Raw genomic sequence first — 25,593 nt, forward strand, 5'->3', positions numbered from 1 at the left:
TGCAGGTGCACACACAGCCACACATGGTTTGCCATTTCAAGATGTGTCATCATTGACGTGTGACGGAAGTTTTGTCGTGCCACGTTACACTTCAATGACGACATGGGAAACCATGCTGCTGTGGGTGGGCCGGCAAGTTTTGTACAGCGTTGCCAGATCAGAAAAGTGGAAATATCATATTGAAAGCTCAAAATTATCGAATGTTTAGTAAAATGATCGTACATTGCATAATGATAACATTTTACTCACAAATTACATTTAACCTGGGTAACATTACAATGACGACGTTTCAAAAACAAACCGGACGTGGCTGTGCTCTGTGCGTGCTGACCAGGGCAAGTGCAGGTAGTGACCTGATAATACTCCTGCAATATGTGCACTGTGCCCTTGTTGGGCTGCACCTGTACCTGTAGTCCTGCATGTAATATTCCAGAAAGAGATGTAAATTCAGACTGATTAGACTGTACCACAGTCGGACACTAAGCCACCATTCATATTAAAATTAAAATTCTGGATTATTGTCCACATGAAACACGGAAATTTTTCTTCCACTGGCAATTCCGTTCAATTAAAATTAAATTGACTGGGCGGTTTCAGAAAAATGGCACCGGAAAAGCCTAAGCACGTGACTTGAATGACATGATTTTGATGTGAAGTTCACTGTACTCTACTTTATTCGTACAAGGGGAGCAGAGAACAAGAGGGGTGGGAGAGGGAAGGAAAAAACTGTGGAACAGAGACACGAGATCTGTGGGAGGAAGAGGGATGTGGCGGGGTACACAAGATAAACAAAATAGACACCACAGGGACTTTCAGGTCCTAGATTTTGACATAATTATTCAGGCCATGAGATCCGATCATAATAATATGAATCAGATTTCGAATATCAGCTTTTTATAAGCACGAGACAACCTGTGAACCCGTTGGGTTCCCGTTGTGACAGCGGTTGATGAAAAAAAACATTTCAAGAAAAAAAAAAAGATAGTTCCAGCGAACTATACCATTGAGGTTGTTTGCATTGATCAAATAATCCCCAAGAGTACTTGACTGAATCGGGAATTGATTTTTTTTATCCTTTTTTCGTTGCCCGATTTGAACGAAACTTGATACTACACACTGCAGGCGAACGGTGAGTAAGGTGGCCCTAAAATGTTTGCGCTATCATGTACCATTTTGGTTGTATATCAGGAACATACATACAAGATGAGAGTTTTAGTAATATACTGGATGACCTGTGAACCCATTGGGTTCCCGTTGTAACAGCTGTTGATAAAAAAATCATTTCAAAAACAAACAAACAAAAGATAGCTGCAGCAAACTATACCGCTGAGGTTGTTTGCATTGATCAAATAATCCCGACGAGTAGTTGACTGAATCGGGAATTGATTTTTTTAATAATTTTTTTTCGTTGCCCCATTTGAATGAAACTTGATATTGCGCGTCAATGTGAAAAAAACAACGGAGAAAAGAAAGTCGAAGAAATTATTGTGCGTAATCTTCCAAACACAATTTAATTTATTAATGAACACGGAAGTATTAGATCAAAATGGCGATGTTTATTTTATGCTTAAAAATAAATCATTCTTTGTCTATACTAAATGTTTGAGATTTTAAAATAAATCATTTCAAGAAAAAAAAAAGACAGCTCCAGCGAACTATACTGCTGAGGTTGTTTGCATTGATCAAATAATCCCGAAGAGTACTTGACTGAATCGGGAATTGATTTTCAATAATTGTTTCGTTACCCAATTTGAACGAAACTTGATACAGCACACCGCAGGAGAATGGTAAGTAAGGTGGGCCGAAAATTTTTGCGATATCGTATACCGTTTTGGCTGTATATCGGGAACATACATACATACATACAAGATGAGAGTTTTAGTAACACTAGTACGTGCCCGTAAAAAAAAAATAATAATAATAATAATAAATAAATAAATAAATAAACCACACAGGCCGTTTCTTCGCTCTCACGTGCCCGTACGTGCGTGACCCGGAAGTTCGATATTATTCGCAGTTAAGATTATTCGCAATTTATTTTTAATACCCAATTATTCAATTAGCGCCAACGTATTTTACCTTTTCGCAATGTCGTGGCAAGGAAAAACAAAAAGAGAAGAGAAGAGAGAGAAAAAAATTTACTTCCTGGTTTGGAGCATACCAGCACTCTGATGTTCCCGAAATTTATACACCGTCTAATATGAAAACGATCAGAACTTAGGGCATTGCGTTTATCTATAAATGCGCATAAGAAATAGAGAAATTATTAGAATACACGAAGTCATCACTCTCCGGAAGCCCGTACGTTGTAACCCGTAATGGACAACGTGGCTGTGCTTCCCTTCCCCATCGGCCACGCCCACGCAACAACGCGTCTTCCCATTGGTTTGGTAAATAAATGGCTATAACATGGGAAGCACTTGTCCGATTAATATCAAACCTTGAAAAGGCACATCCTCAGGTCCCCAGCAATATACCTGGCAAGTTTCAATTAGATCGGACCAGAGGTTGTCGAGAAACAGAGGTCTCACACACACACACACACACACACACACACACACACACACACACACACACACACACACACACACACACACACACACACACACACACACACACACACACACACACACACACACACACACACACACACACACACACACACACACACACACACACACACACAGCTGGAATTATAGATAGATGAATAATATAGATAGATAAATGATAATCTTGCCAGGAGACAATCACATTGCACCTATCCTCCTCTCACAGCCAATCAGCGTAACAGACAAACACCCAGTGATCCTTGTTATATATATATATATATATATATATATATATATATATATATATATATATATATATATATATATATATATATATATATATATATATATATATATATATATATATATATATATATATATATATATATATATATATATATATATATATATATATATATATAGCAACTTTGGTTCAACATAGATATTCAAAATTTACTTGAGCACGATGATTTGAGTGATAGCAAAAATCTCAACATGTTAAGAGACATTGAAACAAGCAGATAAGTACAGATGCAGAACTCAGGATGAATGAAAACAGGTATGGTTTTTGTACTGGTCATTTAGCAAATGCTCAATTCACTGGGACTCCTTGTTCGAGTACATAAGAAGTATACAGATCCTGAATGTTCACAACACAAACACCAATGTACGACTGCATGCTCCACAATAGTGCACACTACTTGCAAATAACACTTACAGTCGTAGTCTGTTTACCCACGAATCTCGGTTTATCAGAGTACAGAAAGCTAACAACCAATCAAGAAAGATCAAGAAAATGAAACACGTCGTACATGATTTTTGCTCATCGAAAAAAATACAAACTAGAGGGGGAGCACTCGGTAGAGTGCAAAACCTCTGCCGCCAATAATGCTGGGTCACTTAAGTGAACCTGATATCCTATTCATTGTAGGTCAAAATGGATCAGACTACTGAACCACGATTGAATAAACTAAACTAGATTGACGTGCTTGTAGAAATGCCAAAAAAAGAAAATCGAAATTTTTTTGAAAAAAAAGTTGCAAAATTTTTTTTTTTTCTCTAACAAATTTCTTTGGGGGGAGGTTGGAAATCACTGAAAACATGTAGAAATGCAAAAAAAAAATTCAAATCTTTTTTCAAAATGGCCGCCATAGCGGCCATATTGGACTGTGGACCAAGTCCAAAATCTAATGGTATGATCCTTGGACCATACCTAATCCCCCCACCAAGTTTCGACGAAATCCGTCCAGGAGTTTTTCCGTAATACTGTTCACAAACAAACAAACAAACAAACAAACAGACAGGGGTGAAAACAGTAACCTCCGTCCATCTTCGATGGCGGAGGTTAATAACTACAAGGGAAGAGCAAACATATTTGCACGGTTCATAATCCACTTCACTCCACTTGTTACTCACAACAAACACTTCCCAACTTTCAACCCCTTTTCCAGCTTACAGATTTAACATTAAAGAAATGGTGTTGAATTTGATGGGTGGGGGTGAAGGGAGAGTGTTAGAGTTTTCAAAAACACATTCATTCTCACTCAAACATTCAGGAAACAGCAACAGCCAGACTTTGCGAGGCCAACCAGAAGCAAGTTCCATCACAGAAAACACCTGACCTACAACTCCAATCCAACCATTTTAGGTCCACACTTTCTTCCCCTTGCATATTACTCACAAAATGAGGTGACAAAAAGCAATAGAAAACAAATTTGTCTATACAAAAGGCTTAACCTCCTTTCTCAAATATTCTCACGCATTTATAAAAGCACACAAGGCATATGTACCATGCTTCAAGTCATGCCAAGCGATGAAAAAAAAGCAGATGAGGAAGCGGGTCCTCCAGGTGAGTAGAGTCAGGGCAAAAACACATGGTAGGGTAGGGCTGACAACCAGTTTAGGCCCTAATTTATTTGAGTGTAATGTCAATCATGGGATAGTGAAATTCATGCAGAGTCAACAGCACGTAGGGAAGGTGCACAGATTTAACCATTAAAAAAAATGTTCCCAGAAAGAGGTGAAACTGTGCATGCTGCAAATACAGCGTTCAAGGACTTTCTGTTGAAGAAACATTCAAGGCCAAACAAGCTTTTCCTGAAAACCCTGTACATGAGAAAGACAGGACACACAAAAACAGAGGCATACAAGCATGTGTACAGAAGCAGGCACACACACACACACACACACACACACACACACACACACACACACACACACACACACACACACACACACACACACACACACACACGCACACACACACACACACACACACACACACACACACACACACACACACACACAAACAGGCACGTACACAGAGGGAGATACGCACGCAAACAGAGGCAGACATGCATGCGGACAAAGACAAGCACGCACGTACGCAGACAGAGACACTCTTGTGAGGTCGGTCATGGAACGTTTTTTTGGCCCAAGCCTTTCATGAACCGGCTAGCCAGGCCCGACATTCAATGGAGGACGACTTGGATAGGAATTTGAAATTTGTTCATTGTGCTCGCGATAACTTGCCCACTCCTCACGGACACCGTGGGTTTAAAAAAGTCCATCGACAACCAGTGCTGGCAGACCGGTCTTCCAACAACATCCAAATGATGGATGCATCGTCAAATCGCAAACTACATCCAGAATATAATAAAATTCAAAAATGAGGTAACGGCTTGAACAACTGCTCAGATTTCCAGTCTTGAGAAGCGGTTACGTTTGCCTTGTTATGCAACATCATGTCAAAATAATACCGATGTAATAAAAACCTGCCACTTCAGCAGGCCTCTAAACCGCAACAAACAACCGTGTGATTCTCTGAAAACACGAGCAAAGTGATGTCAGTGCCCAAAACACACCACCACCAAGTATGTTAAAGGAAGGCAATTTTTCCCTTTTAATTTACAACCGATAAAGGACAAAAGATCAAAATACACAAAACTACCGTTTGTTCGAAACTGCGCGTCACCAATTCAGGATTATTAATGACATCATAGAAAATAAAAAGAAAATGAAAATGAACAAATAAAACCCAAGCCAGGCCAAGTTTCTTGTGCAATACCTTTTCAAATGTCAGGGCTTTTTATGGAACAGCTTTGCAAGTCGTGGTACAGTTGAGCAAGCGATGTACAGTATAAATAGCTTGCATGTGACAGTAGCTAGATATGTCTACATTTATACTTTTGAACTAACCAAGGCACAGTAAATCACAAACCAGGTTCAACTAAATCCTCTGTACAAAGGTAAATTAAAAAAAAAAGTTATATGACCGCTCAATGACTGGGTTTTATTTTATTTTTCTTGGCAAAGGCAATTTTGATGTAAAAGGTGCTGCCCGGGCTTGCTATCCACACTCTTCCAAGATGCAAATGAGCAAACTTACAAACTGTCCAACAACTCTCGGCCATAAAAAAATTATGCCACAACTTGGAAATGTCGAGATGGTCGACATTTTGTGTGTCAAGACAAAATAAAATAATAAAATAAAAAGCCATTCCAAAAGCTTACAGCATCTCAAAGGTTCGGCAACGACCTCTCAGCAGCCGAAAATTTCCATCTCTCGGCTTGAGGAATGAGCCAAAGCACACAGAGAAACAGAAAGCCTTTCCGAACGAATCCCCACCACATTCCAGCAGAACCCTGAGCTAACTTGCAGGCAATTGGCAAGGGTGCGCTTGGATACCAACAAGATAGAGGAAACAAGAGTGGGGCGCAACTGCTGATCAAGAACTCAATAACCCGATAGAAGGTTAATAACAATATATTGGTAAACTCCAAACACTGGGGTTAAAAGTCTTGAGAACAAGGTGTTTAAAATGTAACCAAATGTTTCCAGGTGTTGACCCCAAAACAGCCTTCAGCATGAAAGGAAAGAGAACAATGTCCAACTTTTTGCAAGATAAGTTTGCAAAGGCCAAGAAAAAAATAAAATAAAACCTGTACCAAACTCTTTACAAGAAAGTGTTGGTGCTGCCAAAGCAGTTTCTTGATAAGGTTTATACTGGGTGGTTTCCCATTGCCTTCCCAGTGTTGCTTGTATGTGCTATATCCTTTTGCAGCACATACCATTTTGTAAATCTTTGCTACGACACAGCCGGGGTTTGAACCACCAACTTCCCAGACTCATTTCAGACGCTCTAACCATTACGCCACCGAGTCTGCTGAAAACAAGTTGGTGGTTAAAATATTATAAAAATAAAAAATCTTATTATAATGGAGCAAATGTATCTGGTTATGGATGGATGTATATTTGTAACCAAAACGTCATCTTCAAATCTTTTTCTTAAAAATTCCATGTTGTTGATTGTTTTTTTATATATACATATATATATATATATATATATATATATACAAAATAAATAAATAAATAAATATCTTATATATTATTTCCGAGTTTGTGGTTTCGTGTCGCGCCATCTTCGACTTTGTTCTGCGCTCGAGTAACGTGATATTCGGCTTACATTATCTCAAAGACCATATGAGGTGCATGGTACAAAAAAAGTAAATAAAATGGTTCTGAAACAGTGAAATCATATTCCACTTACTGCATTGAAGTAAAGTTACTACTGATACTCTGCATCAGTTCCTTTCTCAAACACACCCACCCCAACATGTCGCGCAGAGCGCGGGTTATGCTAGTAAATATATAAAACTAACCCAAGAAACACATTTGTGCCTTACTTGTATTCATCAGTGCTAATTTTTTTGTTCCTTCACTTGATTAATTGAGATCGAGATCGAGATGTGGGCAAAATAAAATATACGATTTAAAAACCCAGCCAGAAATCCAAGGAAAGCGGTGTATTGGGGCCACGTCTGCTCTGTACGGCTGGCAGTTCGACTTGACCGTCCAGTTTTTAATATTGTGTTGTCTTTGCCGTCCAGCATTAACTGATAATTTAAATAAATATAAATTTGTGCTCAGTTCCTTTATAATTATATGGGTTGGGTTCTGACTGATGATTTACAGTATATATTCAGTCAAGAGCACAAAATATATTTGGCCGACCTCCCCCAGCAACAATTCCTCCATAACCCCCGATTCACCATCACCACCACTAACCCACACCCCCCCTCCCTTCGTTCGCTGCCAGAGAAAGCAGGCATGATTAAAGATGCATATGCCTCTGCAGCGGCATGTGGTGAGGTGCACGAAGCACGCAAACACACACTGATGTACTGTATATAAAACAGACAGCCTATTGCAACCAACACCTGTAAAGCTACTCCTTTTAATCTATCTACTCAACAACCCCTTCTCCCATTCCCCTCTACCCATTCACACATTTCCCTCAAAGCATTCATCTCCTCCACTTATTCTCCTTTTCCCACTGCCATTTTTTTTACACCTTCACATACTTCCGCTGAACCCAATCACTCACTTCCCTCAATCCCTTCATCCACTCCCACATACAGTGCTTTCAGAAAGTAATCACACCCCTCGACTTTTGTCACATTTTGTTGTGTTACAGCCTGAATTGAAAATGGATTAAATTTAAATTTTTGTCACCGATCTACACAAAATACCCCATAACGATAGTGAAAACATATTTTTAGAAAATTTTTAACAAATTAAAAATGAAAAGATGAAATGTCTTGCGTCAATAAGTATTCAACCCCTTTCCTATGACACTCCAAATTGAGCTCAGGTGCATCCAATTTCCTTTGATCATCCATGAGATGTCTCTACAACTTGACTGGAGTCCAACTGTGGCCAATTCAAGTGATTGGACAGGATTTAGAAAGAAATACACCTTTCTATATAAGGTCCCACAGTTGGCAGTGCATGTCAGAGCAGAAATTCCACCATGAAATCCAAGGAACTGTAGGTAGAACTCCGAGATAGAATTGTGAGGAGGCATAGATCTGGGGAAGAGTAAAAACAATTTCTCGAGTGTTGAAAGTTCCCAAGAGCACAGGTGAGCTCCATCATTAGAAAATGGAAGGAATCACACAGAAAACCAAATATTGCATTGGAGTCATCAGGATGAACCCAAAGAGGTAAAGAGCAAAGATGGAGTCATCAGAAGGCACCTGGATAGGATTCAGGTTTCAGTCGCAACTCCTCTACCCTCATACCCATCCAGGTGAAGCCAAGTGAGCATCACAGAAAACTTTCTGCAAGAATACACTTCTCCTAAGACAGATATATAAAGAAAGAGAGAAATAGAGTAAGAGAGATAAAAGAAAAGAATATACCCATCAGAGATGGGGAATCCCCCGCCATTGAAAAATAATTGAAATCAGATAAACGTTTTTCATTTATTACAAAAAACATGTTTTTCAAGATGGCGCCCCAGTCGGCCATTTGGATCCGGCCACGCCCAAAATCAATAGGGTTCTTCCTTTTCAGGTGGTACGTGTGACCCAAATTTCAAATCGATATGGCGAACAGTTTATGAGTTATCGCACTCACGGCGATAAATGTTGACGCCCAGCCAGCCGGAAGGACGGACCGCCCCAGTCGGCCATCTTGTATCCGGCCACACCCAAAATCAATAGGGTTCTTCCTTTTCAGGTGGTACATGTGTGACCCAAATTTCAAATCGATATGGCGAACAGTTTATGAGTTATCGCACTCACAGCTATAAATGTTGACGCCCAGCCAGCCGGACGGACGGACGACGGACGGACGACCCGGGTGACAACAATATCCCCCTTCCGCCACGCGGCGGGAGATAAAAAAGCAAAAATTAGAATAAAGAAATAAAAATGTGTCAATAATACCAATAATTAGAAACAATAAAAAATATGAAACTAACCAGACTCTACCTCGAGCTGGCCGTCCCACCAAACTGAGCAACTGGGAAAGAAAGACCTTGGTCAGGCAGGTGATCAAGAACCCAATAACCACTTTGACAGAACTACAGAATTCCTTGGCTGAGATGGGAAAACCTGCCGGAAGACAAAAACCTCTGCACTTCACAAATCAAGGCTTTATGGGAGAGTGGCCTGACGGAAGCAAATCATGATTAAAAAAGCACGACAGCATGCCAGGAGTTTGCAAAAAGGTACGTGAAAGATTCTGAGATCATGAAGTAAAATATTCTGTGGTCTGATGAGAGGAAAATTGAACTCTTTGGCCTAAATGCAAAGTGCTATGTCTGGCGAAAATAAACCACAGCTCAGCACTAATCTAATGCCATCCTTACTGAAGCACGTGGGGGCAGCTTAATGCTAGGGGGATGCTTTTCAGCGGCAGGGACTGGGAGACTTGCAAAGATAGAGGGAACCATGAATGGAGCCAAATACAGGCAAATCCTTGAGGAAAACCTGCTTCAGAGTGCAAAAGACAGACTGTGGCTAAAATTTACATTCCAACAGGCAATGACCCCAAGCATACAGCAAAGCAACACTGGAATGCCTTCAGAACAAGAACGTGAAGGTACTCGAGTGGCTCAGCCAAAGCCCAGACTTGAATCCTACTGAGAATCTGTGTAAAACTTGAAGATTGCTGTTCACCGACACTCCCCATCCAACTTGACAGAGCTTGAGCAAATCTGCAAGGAAGAATGGGAGAAAATCACCAAATCCAGATGTGCAACGGTGATACAGACATACCCAAGAAGACTCGAAGCTGTAATCGCTGCCAAAGAGGTTTCTACCAAGTATTGCCTCAGGGGGTTGAATAGTTATCGATGCAAGACATTTCAGATTTTCATCTTTCATGAACTTGTAAAAACACGTTTTCACTTTGTCGTTAATGGGGTATTTGTGTGGATGGATGACAATTTTTTTTTAATTTATTTAATCCATTTTAAATTCAGGATGCAACACAGCAAAAAGTGAATGAAGTTTAGGGGTGTGAATACTTTCTGAAGGCACTGTATATCTTTCGTTTCACGACCTTTTCTACCCTTTCACCCCCGAGCACAAGCTGCAATTTTAAGCTAATTCAGTTCAGCAGTACACGAGTTCAGAGACGTCAAACAAACACACAACTCGGATAATCATGATAATTTCCATTGTCCATTGTTTTCATGCAGAGAATAAACATATTTTATTGCATTATGACTTGTAATAGCCACAAGCCAAACCTGCGCTCCATGCGAAATTTCTAGAGTGAGGGTTCGTTAGGACATCAATATATCCAGTGTTCACAATGTGATTTATAGAATTTCTTCATATACAATGTTACTTGTCAGATTTTTTGTGTCAAATGCACCTTCTGAGGTAGTCAGCATGTGCAGAAGAGCGTTTTACATTGCAGACGCTGTTTTCTCGGAGTGGCATGACGCCTCTCAGCGGTGATGGTTTGTCAACGACAGACGTAATGACGTCAGCGAATGACAGATGATGTCATGACGTCATTATGCCTCTCTTCGGTGACATCACACATTGCCATACAAATGAATGTAAAAATTAGAAAATCGCCAAAAATTCCCAAACCTGTCTGTCTGGCGTGATCTCACATAGCCTATGCTGCCCATTAGACCACAGAGCACCCGCAAGCCGAAAGTAGTGACAATCCGTCTGGCAGTTTCGGAGGAGATACGTCCACAAAATATGGCTTAGCATATAAATATAATAATTACCACCAGGAATAGTGAGTGCTACAGGATACACTCTCACTTTCCATTCATCCATTGGGACCATACTCTATGCAGAGCATTGGTGCTGCCAAAGCAGTCTCCTTAGCGATTGGGTACCATTCTGGACGGGACGCCACTCCGACACAGGATACCAGCAAGCTGGCACTCATTTTCCCAACCTCGGAAGGATGACAGGCAGAGTCAACGCCGACTGCTCATGTGCACATATAATAGATCGTGGTTGTATAGCTCGGATAATTAAAATTCTGAAGAGATTTTCGGCGAATCAGAAAACAAACAATGCAGGTGCATCGATATTCTTCCTGACTATTGTTGGTGGAGTCAAGCCAGCTCTCCGGTGAATGAGTTTGAAGGCTTCATTATATTTTTAATACACAAGTTATATATATATATATGTATGTATGTAAATATGTGTGTATATATATATATATATATATATATATATATATATATATATATATATATATATATATGTATATATATACACACACACATACACATACATGCGTGCACGTGTACACGCACAGGCACACAGACATGCAGTTATCAGCGTGCGTAAATTTGAATTTACGTAAGCATGCATTAAAATAAAATAAATATATCGATTAGTCAATTATTTACATCTTTACATTGCTTTATGTACAGCCCAGTTTAGCACTACTTGTTGCCACATGTGCAGGGGGCCAGGACGGACCCCATGCACACCTTACACTTGTTGACTGGTTCTCATGTCCTGACTGAAACCGGGACCCTCCGCACTCGCACCCCTCCTGCTCTTCACAAAGCCACAGCACCAGTGCTTCTCCGTAAAGCAGGGACGGCACTCTCGGCATGTATTTAAATGCATCTCCAGCGACGGAGCTATCGGACATGAGAGCACGAAATCGAAAGGAAGAGAGCAAAAGGATGGAACGGAAGATGCAGCAAAGAATGAACGAGTAAGAATGGTGGGACAAGAAAGGAATCGGCAAAGCGTGAAGGAGAGTGAAAGAAGGAACGCGAGCGAGCAAAGCGAAGAAAAAGGAATGACAGAGAGGAGGAATCAAAGAGGAAAAGATGACAGGAGAGAAAGGCAAGAAGAGAAATAATACCAACGAGAAAAATCGGTCAAGCCCTGAACAGAGTTCATCACCCTCTCAAGCTGCAAAGCTTAGAATCTTTGTCTTTCTATGCCCTTCTCATTCAGAGGTTCGACACGCATCGATTTCCGGAAAGAAGGCCCGTCCATCGGCCTCCCTCCTCTGCCTTTCGGTGTTCCCTTTTCCCTAGTATGTTAGTACTGTACACGTAAATGTTCAATTAATTATATAAATCTTTTTCTTTTTTCAGATTTTACTCAATGAAATTGGACTTGCGTAAAGGCCCCAGGAACGGAACCCTTATAGAAGTCGAGAACTGTCTGTCTGTGGATCTATATACATGTATATATATATATATATATATATATATATATATATATATATATATATATATATATATATATATATATATATATATAAATATATACATATACATATACATACATATACACACACGTATTTATACTGTATCAAATACATAAATATATATGTATGTATTTATACTGTATTAAAAAATATATATATATATATTGTTGTGGGCAGGGGGTCTGTGGTGAGAACGACCGCGAGGTGGGGGAGGTTATGCAGTCTCCACCAGACTCCCCAGAATTGTAGGCCGTCGCTCCGGATAATTCCGTGAGCTGGTGGGTCGCTGAACCGACCGTAGACGCCAATATCTCAACCACGTAGCGTAGGGTCTGTTTGTCTAAAACCAATTTACCTAATTAACTACGCGATTTCGACTACTGGGGAAACCATGCCCTCGGCACATCTTGCTCGAACAGGGTCACTCTACCGACTGCAGTAGAGTTCCAACTACCAATTCCGGTTCGGGTGCAGCCGAGCGGAAACTACCAAAGCCGTGCCGGCTATGATAGACCGATTACCAGGGATGAAACCCCGCTTATACTCAGACCTGAACCATGCTGGCCCAATGTAAGAAGGGACAGAAACGGACTGGGAACATCTATAAAAAAGTTGAAAGTGTGTCTGTGTGTTTCTCTGTGACCTATGCACGCGAAAAGTACTGGACCGATCCTCACCAAACTTCACATGCTGACAGAACATGTACCCGGGAGTGTCCCGAGGTAAAAGAATTGTACTTCCGACTTCCGGTTGCAGAATTATGACGTCTTCACCTGATTTTGTAACATTAATTTTTCAAGTTCAGCCGATTGACATGGGGCCAACGCCATATACAATATATCTAACATATGATTTTAAGTTTTTGTTTGTTTGTCTGCACACGCCAATCTCCTGAAAGATAGGAGCTAACCACTGAAAAAAACGTCGGGATGGGACCCGGGAAGGTTCTAGGCTATGTGGCAAGGCCCCTCGGCTGGGGGGGGGAGGGGGTGTGTTCCCCCATCACCAACCCCCCTAGCCTATGACTACCATGGCCCAATAGGGAACTGATACTGTGCTCGCGTCAGACATATGTAATTATGTATAGAAGATTAAATTCATTCAAAAAGAACCCGGGCAGTGCCGGGTGCATTCACCTAGTTTCTAATAAATGTATTAGAAGTAAAATAAAGACAAAGGCAAGACTTAACGCGAATATGCAATCAGGGAAATATTTACAATCAGAAAAACACTTACTCAGTTCTACTTCCAAGACGGGCACTCACGCACACACATAAAAAGAAAAGAAACCCAGAGTTCTTTATTGGACCCTCCAGCCGATGAGACAAGCTGGGGGTCAGAGTCTGGATGGGTACCAGGCCGTCGGAGAAAGGGGGTACTCCGTGCTGCGGCACCTGCCAATGGTCGTCGGCCTGGTCCCATTCGCACATGGGGACTCGTGGTTCGTGGCGGAGCTCGGGTGGTGAATAGTCGGGGTCCACGGAGGTAGGTCGCGGTCGCTCTGCCTTAATTGTGGAGGCCCAGCAGAGACACGTTCGCCGCCTCGATGACCCTCTGCTCAACCCTAGTGACAGCAAAAACCAACTAAGAGCTCGTAACCACTCAAGAACTCCAGCACAACCCCAAAAAAACACGACCACTCGCAACCCCACCCGTCATTTTTATAGATCCCCCCTCGATAGAGGAGGGGCCTTGGTGAAGCCGACGTCACTGTTCGCCCGATTGAATGGGGCTTCCATGGGTCCGCCCTCTCTGGGTGGGATTTCAGCTAGGCCGGAAAAACCCGTTCACTCCACTGCAGACTCGCTAAAAAGGACCCACCGCCAGATTAGATTGGGACGCTGGAGGAAGCAGCCAGGAACGGCTGCAAGACCCTGCCTTGGCAAGTCAGAGTGTTTGTAGACAGCGGGTGGGTAGTGGGTCCTGATGGGGAATGGAATGGTTGTTGGTTGTTCGTTGGAGGGTTCGTTGGATGTAAAGATTTAATAACCTAACTAAAAAGAAGTTGCAACGCACGTTTTTGATTCTCCCACTAGACAAAAGGAAAGGGAATCTGACTACACATGTACTTAATGGGATAACTGACTTTTGAGACCTGTATGTTGAATGTAAATCGTTTCCAGACCCATAACAATATATATATATATATATATATATATATATATATATATATATATATATATATATATATATATATATATATATATATATATATATATATATATATATATATATATATATATATATATATATAGCTTCCACCGGCATCAACAACCATCAGCAAAATTCATACAATAAAACGACTGGTGATTGTTTTTATTCGAAGTTAAGAATATTTTTGGCGAAAGAGTAAATATAAATACAGCTGAAATTTGTCAACCTTAACAAGAAATCTAAAGTCAAACACTTACTCTTCCAAATGTTTGAACATCCGAGTGGTCGTAATGTCAACCAAGGCATGGTACTACAAAAAATACAAAATAAAAATCAGTTCGACACTGAACAGGGAATTTTTCAGTCCATATTCACTCTGCAAACTTCATTTGCATTTTAAAAGTGGGATTTCCCCAATTAATAAATAGAATGTGCTTGTTGGAGATACAAAGACAAAGGAGGGTAAATCACTTTGGGCACCATTCCCAGGATTCTTGTTAGTCATGTCACTACTGTCGAAAGGGACGATTTTGTGACAAAAAAAAGAGAAGACAAAATTAATAAGGTTGTGAAAAAAAGGAGAAAAAGGAGAAGTTAATCGTGAAATTTGGCATCGAGATAGGACCGAGAACCTCTAAGAAGCAAGTCTGACTAATTATAACCAAACGGGCAGTAAATGATGCCAAACAATACTTATCCTGACTCAATATGTGCTCGTATAAGCCATTTCAGCAAAAAGCAAAAAAAAAAAAAAAATCAGAAAAAAATATCAGATGAACCATCTTGTAGACATTTCAATTTGACAAAAAACATTCAAGTCAGGGAGGGGGGAGTAGGGAAGACAGTAGACAACTAGAGGGGGAGCACTCGGTGGAGTGCAAAACCTCCGCCGCCAATACTGCTAGGTCACTCAAGTGAACCTGATATCCTATTCATTCAATTTTACATCAACAGTGCTCACAGAGTTATAGTTTGCAACTTTCCCTTTTACTTTTTAACTTTTACATACTCAATTCATTCGTCATAACTAGATTCCTTGAGACAGAAATTGATTTTACGTGGGTATATCCACCTGAAGTTCCAAAATCAGCCGCAATTATAATTAACCTCCGCCATCTTCGAAGATGGATGGAGGTTACTGTTTTCACCCCTCTCTGATTGTTTTGGAATGTTTTTTTGTTGGAAATCACTTATAACATGGAGAAATGCAAAAAAAAAATTCAAATATTTTTTCAAATTGGCTGCATAGCGGCCATATTGGATTTAAGTCCAAAATCTAATGGCATGATCCTTGGACCAGACCTAAGCCCCCCCCCCCCCCACCAAGTTTCGTCGAAATCCGTCGAGGAGTTTTTCCGTAATACTGTTCACAAACAAACAAACAAACAAACAGAAAGGGGTGAAAACAGTAACCTCCATCTATCTTGGATGGCGGAGGTTAATGAATTGCTGACTAATGCATGTACCATATTGTGAAACAGTAACAGCTCGTGTTAATTTACTGCCTGGAAAGAAGGTAGTTTATTACCTTCGCATTCTGCGAAAGGTTATGTTTTGGTCGGCGTGTATTTATTTATTTATTGATTTATTTGTAATCTTGTGATTCGTATAACTCAAAAAGTATTAAACCGAATTGCATGAAATTTGGTGGGATGATTCAATTTGCAAAGGTCAAGGTCACGAAAAGGTCAAAATCGTCTTTTTACGATAACACGGTCAATTTTTATTCAATTTGCATGCAACCAACGCCAAAATGTTCAGAATTCAACGCCTCATCTTGTGATATGCAATATGACACAATGACGCCCAAACTCTTGTTTATTTATTTATAATCTTGTGATTCGTATAACTCAAAAAGTATTAAACTGAATTGCATGAAATTTGGTGGGATGATTGGTTATTAGCCAGGAAGCATTCGATTAGATTTTGGGATCGTTCGGGTCAAAGGTCAAGGTCACGAAAAGGTCAAAATCGTCTTTTTACGATAACACGGTCAATTTTTATTCAATTTGCATGCAACTAACGCCAAAATGTTCAGAATTCAACGCCTCATCTTGTGATATGCAATATGACACAATGACGCCCATACTCTTGTTACCGGTTAGGGGTCAAAGGTCAGGGGGGTCACGACCTTGAAAAATATGCGGTTTTTGTCATAACGCGGTCAATTCTTGTCCGCTTTACATGAACCCAGCACCAAAATGTTCAGAATTTAATGCCCAATCTTGTGACACAATGACATCATAACACATGTCACCGGTTGGGGTAAAAATGTCGGGGGGGGGGGTCACGCCCTTGAAAAATATGCGGTTTTCGGCATAACTCAGTCAATTCTTATTCGATTTGCATGAAACCAGCATCAAACGAGATTACCTTCTCTTGTTGAAACGTTGTATTCACCGAGCTTGCGAGTGAAGACTCGCCAAAACGACGCGAGTCGATTGTTGTTTAGTCCGTAGCCCCCGAAAGTCGGGGGGGGGGGGTCATGACATTATAGATATGTGGTTTGTGTTATAAGACCATTCATATGAAACCAGATCCCCACACTCATACCAAGAACAAAAAAAGTAGTGGCGGCGAAGGTATGCGCTCTATGAGTGCCCGTTCTAGTCTATATAATAAAGCAGGAGTGTGTTTGTCTGTCTGTCTGTCTGTCTTCTCAAACTACTCCCTCCTTTTGGGGCTAACCCTGCCAAACTTTCTGTGGAACCTTTTGGGGTCCAAATGGTTGTCCTCAAGTTAGTGGGAGGTTTCATTAATTAACCTCTGCCATCGAAGATGGACGGAGGTTACTGTTTTCACCCGTTTGTTTGTTTGTGAACAGTATTACGGAAAAAACTCCTCGACGGATTTTGACGAAACTTGGTGGGGGATTAGGTATGGTCCAAGGATCATGCCATTAGATTTTGGACTTGGTCCAAAGTCCAATATGGCCGCTATGGTGGCCATTTCGAAAAAATATTTTAATTTTTGTTTTAAGTGATTTCCACCCCCCCCCCCCAAAAAAAAAATTGTTGGAGAAAAATATTTTGATTTTTTTTGGCATTTCTTCATGTTATAAGTGATTTCCAACAAAAAAAAAACATGCCAAAATTATAATTGGGGCTGATTTTGGAACTTCAGGTGGATATACCCACGTAAAATCAATTTCTGTCTCAAGGAATCTAGTTATGACGAATTAATTGAGTATGTAAAAGTTAAAAGTAAAAGGGAAAGTTGCAAACTATAACTCTGTGAGCACTGTTGACGTCAAATTGAATGAATAGGATATCAGGTTCACTTGAGTGACCTAGCAGTATTGGCGGCAGAGGTTTTGCACTCTACCGAGTGCTCCCCCTCTAGTTTTTCATTGCAATTATGATTTTGAGATTCCACCCGGACAAAACTGCTCTCTCTCCGCATGTAAACTCATTCACGAGTTCGGCATTAGCAGTTTCGCCATTTACCGAAAGTGGAAACATTCACTGCTTCGGTAAACTATGTCATCGTTATCAGATTCATCAGTAAAGGTACATTGATTTTAGAGTACTACCCCCCACAGTTTTGGGCCCCGCCCCACCAAATTCTCTGTGCAGCTTTTGGGATCCCTGCAGTTTTCATAAAAGTAGGTGAGAGTTTTCATAAAATTTCTCAAAGCACTTTTTTTTGAGATTTTGGGCTTCCACCCGTGCAGAGCGAAGAAGGGTCCCTCACTATCAGTTTGCAGAGCATCCGTACCTCGCTAGTATATGATAAATCAAAAACTGAAAAAGCATAATTTGACGTTTTGGTGATGCCAACTAAATACTCGTTTTGTAGTTCATAAATTGTGGCAAAATCGTACATTGGCTCTCCAAGAAAAACTAATGTTGTGGGCCGGGGTTCGGTGGCGATAAACAACCACTAGGTGGAGCAATGGTGTCGTCTCCCACCGAACACCCGGAATTTAGGTCGTGACTCTCGGATAAGTCCAAAGGTCACGGGTCCCTTAGGCTTAGCGGACCGTGGTCGCCAATATTTTGACGGCGTGGGGTGGGGTTAATTGCCTGACTTCAATATACCAAAGTACCCACGTCGTCCAACTACCGGGGAAAACCACACCCTCGACGTACCTCGGGCGGAACGGACCGTTTATCGAGCCCGATCCGGGTGTAAACCGAGCGGGGATTACCAAGATCCGTCGGTCCAAATGAACAATTTACGGCACGAACGGCCTCACTAATTCTCAATACACACCATGCTTGGCCAATGGGAGAAAGCACAGAAAACGAGCTGGTACATTTAACAGGGGGTTTATTTAAAACAATAATCGGGGAGTTGAAGCACACAAAGAGCACAGTTATCCATATAAAAGAAATGCAAACCATGTATCATGAAAAACACTCAACAGTTTCTACTTATACAGACTGGCGACACACACACACACACACACACACACACACACACACACACACACGCACACACACACACACACACACACACACACACACACACACACACACACACACACACACACACACACGGTGGCCGTGGCCTGTATTTGCACCTTCCCGCCTCGTGCAGTCTGCTCGAGCTTGTCCGGTGGCAGGACTCGACCCCACCGCCAACAACGCAGCACCAAGCACCAGGGACCAAGTACAGCGCCACGGACGCCAGCCAGCGTAACCTTCAAAATGCTTTTCGGACCAGATGAGAACGCCAGCAGGCAAGACGAGGCTTCCTCTCTTTCTCCTTTACGACGAGGCGAACCTTGCTTGCTTTTTATCCATGGCTCGCCACTTCCTCTTATCCTCCCCCTCCCCCGCGGGTCGAGGGCACCGCTCTGAGGAACTTGCCTCCGGATTGGACGAGGGGTTGTCGGGCGACTTGCGGCCGCCCTTCATTCGTCGGGCCGAACGCTCCCTCTGGATAGGCGGGGCCGCCCCTGAGGTAGTCAGCCCCCCTGATTGGCTGGGGCACGCATGTGATGCTCACCCCTCACTCATTGGCTGGAGGAAATGCTCTATGCCCTTCTTTGGAGCGGAGCCTCGATCCGAAGCGACGGAGGCTCCGCCCAGGCCCTCAGCCAAAAAACACGTGGGCAATGGCGACCGGGTTGAGTGCGGGTCGGTGTCGCTGTTGTTGTAGATGTAAAAAAAAAAACCTAACTAAAAAAAAATAACAGCGCACACACGGAATTCCCATTAGACAGGAGGGATTCCAACTATAAACACATACTTATCGAAATAACTAAGCTACGGGGACTGCTGTCTATGTGCAAAAGGCTTCCAGATTAGTAACTATATATATATATATATATATATATATATATATATATATATATATATATATATATATATATATATATATATGTAGCATTTTTTTCAGGTTGGTAAATGTTTCAGCTCAACTTACAAAAAAATTTTTTTAAATATAAACCCCCCCAAAGGCCATAAATTACTTGTGTACATCTACTACTTCTTTCACAGCTGCAAATATTTCCACTTTATGGGGCCGTTCAGGAAACCTTTTTTGGCCCAAGTCTTTCATGAACCAGCTGGTCAAGCCTGACTGAACTTGATCGAGGCAGGAACTTGCAATATTTTTCAGGGTGTTGGCAATGACTTACCTGTCTTTGCAAAAGACACCCTGAAATATTTAGCATCCACCAATAAGTTCTGGCCAACAGGTGATGGGACATCCGGCTTAATGTCCACCTCATGGATTGCACAAACACATTGACGTTTTGACAGTTTATAGCCGAGTCGAGATTCAAAGCTCAAAGGTGAGCGCTCGTATTTCCAAGGTGCCCTGCACGACTTAAAAGGCACACCTTTGTGTTGAGCAAATACTTAAAGGAGGTGAAGCTTAACTTGATGAAATGTCAAAAGAAAAATATAAAAAAATCCCTGAAAAACAGAAACACCAATGGCCTTCAGAAGGACAGAACTTAACAAGGTATTCCCTTTGGTATCGCTTCATGGCAGATTATGCATATTTGGCACAACAGCATCATCTTTTTGCAAAGGACCAAGATTTTGATGCAACAAACCACCCAGGCATACAACGAACAAATTCTTGCAAGAGGTTACATCTGCCGATACATTACACTGCAGCATTACAAATCAAACATCACAGCCCTATTAATCATGCATACAAAGAGTGTAACCGGGGATTAAATAAGCTGTCACTAATAAATCGGACGCAGGCACCTCCACGCCACCTTCCAGCACTAATTACAAGCAAGCACAGTAGCCTAAAGTGTAAAACATGGACAAAACTTAGGCATGGAACAAATGACGTATGAATATTAAGGTAGATATGAAACCAATTAATCAATTAAGGATCAGGAGCTGGAGAAAAGCATTTTGAAGGTTACCTGTTGCCACGTTCCTCTGAGAAAACCGAACCAGGCTTGCACTGGCACCGTAAAGACGTTTATAAACTAATGGAAGAAACACGAGATCGGATGATTATTTTTTCATTCGGTTTCGCTGGCAGACAAACCTTTTGAAATGTTGCACTTATCAAGCAGCATTCTGATGACCGAGGGTACTATAGCCATATCTGATTGGCATTGTCTTATGATACAGAGTTAATTGATACAACAATTATCTTCAAGCTGGCCTTTTGGTGTTCTCATCAGAACCTCTGGCTGGTGATGCAGGGTTTAAACCCCATTGATTACACGTTATTGTCCGTTGTCCAATAATGTCCTTGCAAATGCATGGAAAAAAATAAAATAAACTGATGACCGACGTCTTTGCCATCTACATGATTTATGTACAAACTCCTTCAACAGCCTTGGATTAATGTGCACATGAGACAAAATTTAAAGCATCGTTTAGACAATTATAAATTTGGTATTTTATCTCCTCGTACAGAGGGTGAGGTCTGAGTCCAACAGCACATTGCAGTGATAGAACATTCATCTTTGAGTGGTCTAATCTGGACTTGATTATCAATCTGACGATAAATCATCCGATTGGTGCTTCACTGGCAGAGTGTTGCATGAAAAGTGCTTCGTCGCTAGGATGACCATAAAGCCGGATGCCTCGTTTGCGAGCATTAGTGAGACGTTGAAGATGCTGCAGTAACTTTCCCGAAGAGTTGGCGGCTTATCGCCAGCAACCTGCACAAATTCTTACCACGCTCAAACGACAGCCATAGCCAGCTAGTTCATGGAAGAGAGCTCAAAAAGATTTCTTCAGCCAAACCTACAAGGTGGGAATAATTGAGGCAATTAAGGAAGTAGTAGAAGAGACAGATGTTGAGGTCTGCTTGATTCGCATTGATCACCTTCACATCGAACAAGACTTGTCCCATAAAAGGGGGGAATGACCTCACCTGCATCACTGAAACAAGCACAACCCCTCCTCTCCCCGCCCCGTGCAAACTGCAAGCCCAGGCCCATCAGTTAGCAAACTGTATGACAAATTAATGTATCAGTGTCTGCAGTGCAGTGCCCCAAGGTCCTTGCCCCAAGCCTAACAACCTACCTCTTCAATGAATTAGAGTCCGGTTCATGGCTAAGAATCGCGAAATATCACCACGTCCCAAGTCAGACAGCACGAACCTTCGTACGCCTGACAGATCAGATGGTACTTCAAGCACGAATTGTGTAATAGTTTCCAGAACATTGCTTTGCCAATTCTAAGCATTGTACAGCATTTTATTTGTGTACCTCAAAATAAAACAATTCACACCAATTACACTTGTGACATAATTGTCATGTTCACAAATTGTGAAGAAGAAAAAAAAGATGATAAAATTTTCGTAGATTCTAATGGTCGTAATAGACCCAATAATTTTTGGCAAGGCTTTTTTTTTGGGGGGGGGGGCATTGGAGCACCTTTACGGACAAGGAGACCCCGCAATGTCCTCTCTACGCCGCCAGGTAACCGAGCATCCACAAAACTCGCATCTGCACCAGTGAGGGGGTGGCGCAACAAGGTCTTACCCACTCCACCATCGATCCTTCCGCATTACAATCTCTGGGAAATAGTACCTTTTCTACAATGAGTATACCTTGAAGGAAACACGACGGCCCAGCAAAATCAATAACACCTGGGTTCACAAACACTGGAACAACGAAGCAAGACGAGTACATCTTCAGCTGATACGATTCACACGGTTAATAAAATGTATCCTCATTTTCCATCCACTTGTGGCCAAAAACAAGAGAGACGACAGAGACGGAGAGATGAACACCCTCTGAACATGGGCCTGTTACATTGGACAAAACACACGGGCACCTGATACGTTGACCACCCGACCGAGTTGTCCAATAATCAATTCCGACGGTGCGGTGCTATTTTCGGGCAGAGCAAGAGCGAGTCAGCAGAGCAGGCAGGCAGTCCATGCTCTTGTGACTGCACAGGCCTCACAAGCAAACTGTTGAACAAACAGAGCAGGGCAGAGCGAACGTTACGTAACTTGCACCCATGGCCATGCCCTCCACCCCCCCCACCCATCAGATGTAGTCTGACCTGACCCCTCCCCAAACTCTGACCCCTCTGCAACCTCAAACTACCCCGTTTGTTTGACTCCGAGGAAACTTGTTCACCCCCTCCTCGACACACTCGTACCACCATATTATTTAATTTAACCCCCCCCAACTTTCCTCCAAAATTCTGCAAGAGCTGCCATGCACCCCCCCCACCCTCGACCATGACACGTGTCTACTCGTCAACGTTCGTTTCAGAACACGTCATCAGCCTCGGTATCGGCAAACAGTCGCTCGTCTTTAATTTTTAAATGACTCGAGTCAAGCGTTTTTTAACGTCGATGGACAACCTCCGCCCAACCATCACAACTATCCGCATTAACCTGAAATGAACCCACCCATTAAAATCCCAACGTGACCCACACTCAGACACCCCCCCCCCCACTGCCTTGCAACATTCCCCCACCATCTCCACCCCGTGCTGAAAGTCATCCCCAACAAGCCGCGCCCGGAGTAAATTTTTATTATTAAAAAAATTAAAATTGAATAAAAATACAAACTCACGTACAGACGAGGACAGGCACGGACAGACAAGACAGCGGAGAAAGCACAACCTGAGGAACAGGAATAGAAACGAAGGAGCTAAATCTGGATTTCCCGGTCAAACTGGGCCGGGCCGGGAAGGGCGGCGTGGCAAAAACCCGGCGCCATCAGCATGCGTGCCACGCCGGCCAGGCCCGGTACCCAGTCCCTCCCGACGCGGTAAGGATACGCCTGTGAGATGCCGGCTCGCACTTGAGACGCGGGCGGCGACCTGCCTTTGGGCAAACTCATGGCAGTCGCGAACGGAGAGGAAGAGGAAAGGCGAGGCGCAGAGCGGGCGCCTCGGCGCGTCTTGGGCCCTCAGCTTCGCTTCCCCGAAGTTTTTTGTTGCTTTTTTTTTTCTCCTGAAAACACCTGCGAGGATCAGACATACAGGCGGTGAAGGATTCGCACAACTCCCCGCTAGCGTCTCGGGCCACTTTCCTGCACGGATGGTGAAGCGTAATGCGCAGATGGGTGCGGATTACCGGCATCGGCTAACATGGCGTACCTCGCTATACAAAGTCCATTCGAGACGGACGGGCTGCCCCGACCGGAAGTCGGGCCGACAACTTCCGGGGCTTCTCCCCCCCCCCGCCCAACCGCCTTGCTCCGAGTCGCTAGTTGAACCAAAAGAGATTTTTAAAACGCGTTTCTACTGTTTATAACAAAATCAGAGCATGCGACTCCAACACTGGTTTTTGCCTCGTTTTGCTCTGTACCTGTCCAAAGGTTTATTTTGTCATTTACTGCGACCAACACTTTTACTGCAACCACCACATTTACTGCGACCAACACTTTTACTGCAACCACCACATTTACTGCAACCACCACTTTTACTGCAACCACCACATTTACTGTAACCACCATATTTACTGCAACCACCACTTTTACTGTAACCACCATATTTACTGCAACCACTACATTTACTGTAACCACCATATTTACTGCAACCACCACTTTTACTGTAACCACCATATTTACTGCAACCACCACTTTTACTGCAACCACCACATTTACTGCAGTCAAAATATTTTCTGCAGCCATCACATTCACTGCATCCACTAACCTCTAAATATTGACGAATTATTTGACCCAACAACAACAAAAAAGTTTAACTTGATACTCCCCATAAGCTCCAAATCCCGAATCTGCGAAATTAAATCACATATTTTCACACAATTATGTGTTCTTTGGGAACATGACTTTGATGTTTAAAGGAATGTCAATAATTCAAGCCTGAAAAGTATAAACGGACAACTGTGAGCAGTGCCATTGAAATGATGCGGTTTAATGGGGGTGGGGCCTCTGAGGTCCTGTTTGAAGGCCAGGTGCGATGGTGCCTTCAGGCTTGAACTACAATCACGTGATCGTGTCTATTGTCCTCCACTCCACTGTTACAACCTCGTTTGCTTGAACTGTACACGTCCAGGGTATAAAGCTCCCATTGCTGATTCGATATGAATCATGAAGACTCTACATAACGTGCCACTGTGTGTTCGATCATCCTCCACCAGTTTGCCCTGCTCACATTATTTATTAAACACTGCGACTACTTATTGAACGGTCCCACCCAAAGGAGGGGATTGTTATTACATTGGTTAGATTGGACAAATAAGCCAGGATCCAAGAACAGCTGTTTGACCCTTTGGAGCTTATTTGATAATGCCAGGAACAAGACAAATGTGTTCAAGGTCACTGTTTTATTTTTCCCTTCAACGAAGGGCAATTAATTTTATGTTAAACATTTGTCTTCGTATTTTAAACTGCAAAACATTTTCATTGGCATCTTTTTAATCCAAGCTCCTCCAGCCCAACTGTGTCTGCGAACGTCCTCCTGCAGATGGGTTACTTTTTTATTCGGAGGTTGGTGGCAGGATTTGCACTCCGGCCACCGTTAA

At 42.2% G+C, this 25,593-nt stretch overlaps 1 protein-coding gene across 6 annotated transcripts in view; it reads right to left on the reverse strand.

The window, feature by feature from the left end:
- Positions 1–24,313, reverse strand: part of LOC147019085 (eukaryotic translation initiation factor 4 gamma 3-like) — a 211,594-nt gene extending 187,281 nt beyond the window's left edge. For 3 of the 6 annotated variants that reach the window (XM_085899328.1, XM_085899327.1, XM_085899324.1), the window contains exons 1-2: positions 24,181–24,230; positions 23,929–24,067 (exon numbers count right to left, since the gene is read on the reverse strand). In XM_085899328.1, coding sequence (XP_085755454.1) covers positions 23,929–24,067; positions 24,181–24,196 — 155 coding nt within the window. In that variant the 5' untranslated portion in view covers positions 24,197–24,230. Of the gene's footprint in view, positions 1–23,882; positions 24,068–24,180 lie in introns of all 6 variants that reach the window. The other 3 variants (XM_085899332.1, XM_085899330.1, XM_085899331.1) reach the window with 2 other exon arrangements.
- Between the last annotated feature and the right edge of the window lie 1,280 nt (positions 24,314–25,593).

This window comes from Eptatretus burgeri, chromosome 10 (genome assembly GCF_056783735.1).
Source record: "Eptatretus burgeri isolate ZD-2024b chromosome 10, Ebu_testis_v1, whole genome shotgun sequence".
In the NCBI taxonomy this organism is placed as follows: Eukaryota; Metazoa; Chordata; class Myxini; order Myxiniformes; family Myxinidae; genus Eptatretus; species Eptatretus burgeri.